General features: G+C 26.4%; 1 protein-coding gene across 1 annotated transcript; it reads left to right on the forward strand.

The window, feature by feature from the left end:
- Nucleotides 1-8,479: 8,479 nt before the first annotated feature.
- Nucleotides 8,480-9,394, forward strand: LOC113559960. Its single transcript, XM_026965755.1, has 2 exons — nt 8,480-8,528; nt 8,628-9,394. The coding sequence occupies exons 1-2, from the start codon at nt 8,480-8,482 to the stop codon at nt 9,392-9,394; spliced, it is 816 nt and encodes a 271-aa protein (XP_026821556.1).

Genomic DNA, 9,394 nt, shown 5'->3' on the forward strand with positions numbered 1-9,394 from the left:
GATATTTTAAAAAGTGATTTCGATAAATTAGCAATAATTTAATATGTTTCCATTTATGATTTATATAGTTTATATAATCTTATAAATTAGTTAAATAATAAATTACTAAAAAATAACTTTGGCAATACAAATTATAATTTATTATGTGAATTTGTTAAATACAACTAAGCTTTAGACAACCCTCCCCCTCACTCTTTTATACTTATGTCCCATATATTTAACATAACTTTATTAACAAATGAATATTTTTTATTTAAACATTTGAATTTTTTCATAATAGATAAGGTTTGTATCATTCATTTTTTATTGGTTATTTAATATTTTATCACATTATGTTGATGGAAGATTTTTTTATTTATGTAAAATGAAAATTTAAATTATTACAACCTACTTGTTATTACAGTTATGAACGGCTGTCATTTAGGTTAGCTTTACCAACAATACATTTATGTTATTTTCTAAAAATTCAATTATAAATGACCAAACATTATAATGATAATTATTTTTTTTTTAATTAAAGTACAAAGTATTTATTATTAAGAACTAAAATAATATACCCTCATACATTGCATAAAAGTTGTGATTAATAATATTTAAGTCTTTAAATATATTTAAAGAATTTATCAATTCAAAAAACTTAATTATAATTATAATATTGTTTACTAACAGTTTTTAATGACATTTTACAAATCTTAACTAAAATGTGTGTGAAATATTTTTTTTTTAATGAAAAAATTACATTAAAACACAATTGATGTTTTGGTTAAATTTTATTCCGAGGTTGATATTAAACATTTTGTTTTGTGTATGTTTTAAATTATCAATTTTGTATTTTATTGGGTTGTAAATTCTAAATGTTTAAATACATTAACAAATAGTGTAGTTGATTTTAAAATTAATATTTACTTTTACCTTTGTGGGTTAAATCAAAATCTTAAAATTTGTATACTAGTCAACTGGTAGTATAACTGTGTCAAAGAACATTTTTATGTAACATTTTACAAAATACTATATTATCTATTTAAAATATATAAACTGTGTTTTATAATTTATTAACTGGGTATAGATTAAAATATTCTTATCACAGTTTTACTTGCCATTATTTTATCAAAATACCATGTCATTTTAAGTGTTATATTTGCAAGATGCACATCATACTATAATTCTTACAACCACAACTTGTATTAATGTATCTTAAACATAGTTTTTTTTTGTATCTTAGTTTTTAATATTATACTGCCATTGAAATACAACTATCGCAATAATGCATCAATTATTTTTTGTGTATATTATGTAAGATATATGTAAATTAACATTATTTACATGTTTGTAAATAACTTTTAGTTAAAATTACTTATATCAAATGTTTTAACAGAATTAATTTTAATCTTAATTGTAAATAATTTACTAAAACATTACATTTTATACTTATTCATGAATAATATTCTGTATAAAAATATAAAATATAATAATAATATATGGTCAAAAACTGATATTCTAATAAAAAAAAAAATAATATTTTTTAAAAATATGTACCAGTGATATTTGCTTTATTATATATGTATAATTTATTTTTATAATTTACTGTTTAATTTATTTTATATTTTTATATTTTTTCATTTGTTTAAAATTAACACCAACCAATATTTGAGTTTTGTACTTTTTACATTAATCTCAAATGTTTTAATATAATAACTTTTTTTTTTTGTAATATTTTAACTTTCCTATGATTAAAATTTTACATTGTTTTCGCATTAATTTAGTATGTAATTTTTTTTTATTTCTACTACTTTTATGGCTATCTATCAAATCTAAATTTGGAAGTGCCTTAATTATTTAAAAAAATTAAATTTTTTACTAGAACATGTTATTACAAACATTACAAACGTACTGTAAACCTTTAGTAGATAGATCTAGTTTTAGTAATGTATTTCAATCAAAACATCACATGTCTGTACGACAGTTTTATGTTAATACAATTTTGTATACATCTTGATACTAAATTAATAAGTAATAACTATTAATCTTACGTTATAGATCTCTTAATCAATTATCTTTTTTTTTTTTTCATATCTTAATTAGTGCTTTATTTTAAAATGACAAATTGTAGTTCCTCCTTTTCATCTTAACATATATTTGTATACCTACTTCAATATGTACATTATTTTTAATAAACTTTTTTATGAGCCATCAGTGCTTTTTGTTTTTACTTGTATGCATTTCTGATCTGAATATTATTTGAATTATCAAATGATTTTAATCAAATAAAAACAACGGTCATAAATATAATCATATAAGTCGTCTAATAAGAAAAACTTATCCAGATCTTAACAGCTGGCTCTCTATAAATATTGTGCCGCAGATTCCCTTGTGATTGGTATTCCCATTTCTTTTTCCTGGACCAAAGTTTTATAGTTTGTCTAATGTTTTCATTGTTCTTCTTTTCATAAAATGCGAATACGCTCAATTAGTGTGATAAGATTATTATCAGGAATGACGTTTGGTTCCAAACAAACATATTTTAATTGTAAATTTAAAATTATATTTTTAATTAATAACAATAAATTTTCAATTTTTGAAATTTTTCTATGAATTTACTATTTACTTATATAGTCCCTTCATAAATTCTTAGTATTTTTTTTTGTACACAGTAATTTACAACATTGTTATGGTTTGTTGCTGGGCAGTTGGCTGTTCTCATAACAGCAACAGATGCAACTAAGTTTTTTAGATTCCTTACAAAGGTGAATCAGAAACAAAAATGGATAAAGCTTCTTAGGTACCCAAGTGTTTATTTTATATTTAAATATAATGTGTAAAGATTTTTATATACCTGCATTAAGCACTTACTTAATTTTTTTAAACATGTATCTATTTTTATTTAGAAGAACAGATTATCCAAGTACGGCATCAGGTGTTTGCAGTTGTCATTTTATAGATGATATGAAAGCAAATTTTCCTTCACTTTTATCCCATAGAAAAAATAGTTTCTTAAACACCATCCCACACAACATTTGTCAATAGTTTGAATTCAAATATTTAATTTAAAAGTTAATACAATATTGAATATGTATTTTATTTATTAGGTTTAGAATCGAAACATTAAATAATATTTGATAAACATATTGAATTTTAAATGGAAATTGGAGATCTTATAAATGTTACAATTTAACATGTATTTTATATACTAAAATAAATACTTGTTAGAAATTCACTGTTTATTGTACATTAGTTTTTTTTAATTAATATTTAATTGTATGCTGATTGAAAAAAAAAATTCATTTTCAATTAATATAAATATTTAAAAACTATTAAAACAAAATTTGAATAAAACATTTATATCCAAGATAAGTTAAATTTATGAAATTGAACATTTATTCTTGATTTCAATACCACAAATATTTAATTTAAAGTTTCATTGAATAAAAAATATTAAACATAAACAATAATAATTTAATAATTAATCATTTTTCAAGATACTCTTAAAATTAACATAAGGAACAAAAATGTGTTGTCTATTAGTGTCCTTTGCAATAAGGTAGGATTTGTTAGTTTGTAATGAACGGGCGAGGGGGGGGGAATAATTTCCTTTGTAATTTGTATGCTTATTAAAAGGGCTACTATACGAATTTCATTCGCGATGATTGCACAACACGTACGCATTCCGAAAGATAAGTACATACCATTTGCCATGAAACCTCAATACAAAAAGTATTTTTTTCAGTTATAAGTACTGGACAGCGTAATTGTTAATACTTAACTCTGTTAGATACTCATTACTCCTACACCAAGTATCTGACGTTTTACACGTCACGTGTCGTATAATATAAACTATCGAGTATCGATATACATTTTATAATAATAGTCAAAAAATTGGATTATTGGTGATTTTCAAAACGGTCATACTCTACCGGTACAAATTTTCTCGATAGGTATCCCCCCCCCTGTTCAGAATATATCATATTTTCGTAAATCCTAAGTACTTGTCTATAAAAAATTATAGAAATCAAGTTACCAGTTTTCAAGTAGAAAAAAAAATGAAAAAACAATTACAGCCTCTTACGGAATAAACTATAATAACTTATTAGTATAAACTAAGTGTACAGAATTTAAATCTTTTTTCAGTTATAAGTACTGGATACCTAAGTATTGTCAGGGACGGCCATGTGCATAACATACTAAAAGTTTTCCCTCCCCCCGTTTTTAAGTTAAGTATATCTCGGTGAGATTTTAACTTAAGGGAACCGTTCTTTCACCACAATTTTTGATTTATGCCCTTCAATAAAGTCTCTCAGTAGTCGGGTACCTTCGACCCTCTCTAAGATAATTTTGAAAAACCTTAGTGGTCGTTCGTCGTGTCTGAAATTCGGGATATTGGTATTATGAAGGTCGGTCATCAAATTTGGAGTCTGGTATCGAGACCGTAGAAGCACTTTTCCCGCCTCTATTGGGGCATCCAATGTTCATTTCGTTTAGTTTCCAATTCCTTTCATTTAGTTATTTCAGTAAGTACAATAATCAGCTGTGGAAGTATTTTTTTAAATTGTAAGTTCAATCGATCTTGTATGACATAGGCGAATAAGTTAATGACCAATTGTATCAGTTAGAAGTTTATGTTTTTTGGCAGATGTGTTGAAAAAAGCAATAATAACTTTTAAAGTTCCAATTGTGTCTCTTATGGATGGTATAGTTGAAGCTTAAGCCAACGAATTATTTAAAGCATGATTGAAACAAGGACATTTAACAGCATTACAACATTTTTTTTGTATTTCCGATACTGCACCACAAGACTCTGACACCATTACTGCTGCGCCATCTGTCCCGATACCAATTCACTTATCTAAATCGAGCCCTAGCTTAGATATAATATCCAACACAACATGCCCAAGTGCTTTACCACTTAACTTTACTTCATAAGGATTTGGTTTATCTTCTGGTCTAATTGATTTATAAGCATCAACAAATGTTATAAAATCTTCATGTACCTTATTACCCAAAACATATCTCAATACTAAGCTTATTAGCTGTTCAATATGGCTTATGTCTCGTCAAATATTATAGCAAACATACCAGCCATCCTTACATTATTATTTGAGATTGTATTTCTTCGCCAATGCAATCGATTAAATCATTTTGAGTCGTTTTACTTATAAATGTTGAACGAGATGAAGTTGTTTTTAGATGGCTTTCTAGTGTTTTGTCACCTGCACTTATTCTAAACATTAAAAATTCTCTACAATTTCCTTCATTTGATGAACCAGTATCGTCGTCCAGAAATTCATCATCTCTGTGTCCTCTTAATGCTAAATTTTGTCGACCACAAAATATAATAGTTCAATTATTCGAACTAACCGTTTTCTATTTTCATTAACTTGAATGGATCGTTGAGTATTTATTTGATTTATAATTACTTTTTGTGAGTTATGATATGCAGCCAAAAATTTATTCCCAGACTCAACAGCAAATATATGATATTTATGATTACTGTGTGTTTTTAAATCACCATCCTTGCCAGTTAATTTTGAAAAAATTTTAAATGGTTTCTTTACAAAAATTTGGAGTGTTACATAATGTTACATTGTTAGATATATTGGAAGCAAACAAAACACAATATTTACAAAACAAGCTTTTCATGCAATCTGATAGTGCTAACCACTGATTATTTTGTAAGTGGACAGATAGCATATTTCTTTTTATTTATTTTCCTTGACGTATATGAATAGAGAATGGGTATATGTATCCTGCTGGAGGAACCCAGTGTTTTACAAGCAATACACATTTTCTAAAGTCATCAATAGGAATTGAAGTTTTAATTTAGTATTTTTTTGAAGTTTAAATTTTCCAATATCCAAATTGTCATCCGTTATTATACTATAACTTTAATCATTCTTTAGATTTTTCTAAATAAATAAAAATATAAAATTAAAATATGTATCAACCAATTGGCAATGATTATAATAATTGGTGTATTATATACAATTACATTGGTATTTTATATAATATTATAATTACATAAAAAAAATGTACCTTATATAAAATATTTTAATTATTAGTGTTATATAATTATTGAACTAACTGAATAACTAGGAATAACTTATTAAATGTGGTATTCCTGGGTCGGAAAATGAATAACTTGAAATTAAACTTGTATTTGTAGGAAACTCATCATTTTTTTTTTTTTTACATTTTATTGTTTTGGTATACATACTAGAGGATGAATCAAAACTCAACTCTCTTTGTCTTTTGTTTATATTTTCATTCCAAACAACAAAATACAATTGTAAAATACTATTACCTATCTAAAGAAATAACTAAATAATAAAATGTAGTGTTAGTGTTAGTAATTAAGTTTTAACTTATCACAAATTTGTTACACACCTGTTATACATTTTTATAAATCAGCTTAAATAAATAATAAAATAAAAAAAAATGTTTAGCATAAATAATATGTACTAAAATATTTTTATTACTGTTCACTGTACTGAGTACTTATGTAGCTATTTCAATGTGATTTTGCATTTGTTGTATTGTTTTTTATATTTTCTCTTAAATCTCTCTTTTTTTTACGTCTTTTATTAGCTGGCATTTCACTATTTGATGGTCGACCTGCTTGGATTCGTTTGGCACCTGTTGTTATCTGACTTATTCTTCTTGACCGCGATATTGGTTGGATTCCTATTACTTTGTCTCGACGTAATACGCTAGCAGAAACTTCAGATAATTCTAAAACTGTAGTAATTCCACTAAGTTTTTTGTTTAATAGTTTTATTTTGTTTAAAACAAATGGGTTGTTGGTGGTATTTTTAGCTATTTGTTTTATTTTGTTTATATTTTTAGTTAGTAATTCTAATTCAATATCCATTTCATTGTCAATATTAATAACAGTATTATTTTCTACTTCAATTTCCATATTAAATCTTTGTATACTACTGTGAAAATTTAAATTAACTAAGTTATTACTTTCTTTATTATTTAACGTTGCACATTCAGTCTCCACCTCAATCTCCATTGTGTCCATATCCATTTTATGTAGAAATGTATGGTCAAAATTATTTCCTACAGCCAAAGTCCCTATTTCAATTTGATCATTGTCTGTCAAGTTAAGAAGATTATTAATAGTGTCTACAAATAAGTGTACTGCACATATATGCTTGCAAAAGCAACCCTCTTGACCAGCTGCACAATCACAAAAAAAAATTAATTTATCGTTTTTTATAACTGTAAAAAATTATTTCCCGATGATGAATTAATTCCATAAGTTGTATCGTTTTTTTGATTTACATCGAGTAATTTAGCTTAATTACAAACATTTTTAAAAATAATTTCAAATTTTTTAACACGAAATGACAAAAATTTTATCAGACGCCTTTTATGATAATCCTCTAAAATTTTGCAAATAAAGTCGACTAAAGCTGCCGAATTAAAAGCTCTACAACGTTCGAGAACTATGTCCTTAAAAATTCTTATAGATGCTTCTACAATATTATTGGTATTATGGCCATGAGTTAGAAATTGAGTTCTATAACATATACACTATTCTAACATTCTATTTCGATATGTCATCATATGTTTTGAAAAAAGAGCTGATTTATCGTTACATAGTTCATCCATTATTACTTTAACTTCAATTTCGTTGGGTGAATACATAACTTTTCAAAATCTTTGCAAGTATAATTTCCTTTCAAATTTATTAACACCATGTTTACTTTTGCATAGACAACGCCATAATGTCTGTAGAACATGAAATGTACATAACAATAGTGTAGAATTTGGAAAAATTTCATTGAGGGCTTGGCGTTCTGATTTACTATCATCAGTCAAACATTTGATATACTTGTTGATCCGTAGGGTTTGTTTGTGCATCTGCTAATAATTTAATAATTTGCATATCATCGTTAATGTTGGCCGTTAATTTAATTTCATGATATGTTTTAGCTGCTGATGGAGTCATTCCGTTTGAAAACATTTCTATAAAGTCGTCTTGAATATGTTTTGCTACTCTTAAGTAACTTAAAGCCTCAGCATTATTTATTTTATGCGTGTAATGAAAATGTATCTAGAAAAAAATTTAAATTTTTTGATTGTGTAAGAGCAAGCATCCATTCCCACTGTCACTGTGCAATAGGGAAAGTGAGGGGAATACCGCGCTTTGGGAATTTAACGCGCAGTATAATATCTAATAAACCGGTATACTTTAAAATGCAGTGTTTGGCTAAAAATAATCAGTTATTTAGTCTTATCAACAGAAAAAATATTTCATAACAATATTATTAATATGTGATGAGTTATCAATCCGGTCATTAATCTCCAAAAAAAACTAAATAAAAGTACTGGATTTCGTAACGTGGTAAGTTATATGTGTTTAATTATTATATAACATATTAAAATATAATTTTGTATTAAGTATATCGCTAACTAGATAATATTATTTTACACAGTTCATTGTATATTGATTATGTAACAAAAATCGATTGGGGTAATGCTGCCCGTCCGAGTCGGGGGAATGGAGCGCATGCTTTTAATGCGCGGTATTACCCCATTCGTAGTTTTAATTATTTGGCTATATTGTTAATTAAATATTTATCTGATATTCATGTTAAAAAAATACTTGTTATTTATATTTCAAGTTTTAAAATGCCAAGACTATATACTAGGAAGACTGAAAAAGGAAAATGGACTGCAGAACGACTACAAGCGGCTTGCCATTAACTCAGGTCGAAAAGTTCGTGATGTTGGTCAAACTTTTGGCATTGCAGAATCAACACTTCGAAGTAGACTAAAAAATCAAAATTTTGGTAAACCTAAACTTGGTAGAAAACCAACATTTTCGTTTGTGGTTGAAAAAAAATTAACGAATCATGTACGAAAACTGTCTAAATACTTTTATGGTTTAACACCAACTGAATTAAGACTACTTGCTTATGGATATGCTGTTGCAAATGAACATAAATTTTGTAGCTTAACAAAATCAGCTGGGTATGACTGGCTAGAACTATTTTTAAAAAGAAATCCCGAAATAAGTTTATGCACTCCAGAAGGTACTAGTTTAAACAGAGTTTCATCATTCAATGAAACTAATGTACGATTGTTTTATAAAAACCTAGAGGAAACGATGAACAAGTTCAAACTGAATAATAAATGTACTCGAATTTTTAATGTTGACAAAACAGGAATTACAACTGTTCAAAAACCATCAAGGATTTTGGGTCCAAAAGGCCAAAAGCAAGTCGAGTCAATGATAAGCTGGAAACGTGGCAAAAATGTTACAGTTGTTTGTTGTACGAATGCTGCAGGTTCATTAATTCCACCTATGTTTATATACCCTAGAGTTAGTAAATTGTTAGGTAGAGGTGGTCCAGCTGGTTCTTTATACGAATGTTCAAAGAATGGATGA

The sequence above is a fragment of the Rhopalosiphum maidis genome, chromosome 3 (genome assembly GCF_003676215.2).
Source record: "Rhopalosiphum maidis isolate BTI-1 chromosome 3, ASM367621v3, whole genome shotgun sequence".
NCBI classification, from domain to species: domain Eukaryota; kingdom Metazoa; phylum Arthropoda; class Insecta; order Hemiptera; family Aphididae; genus Rhopalosiphum; species Rhopalosiphum maidis.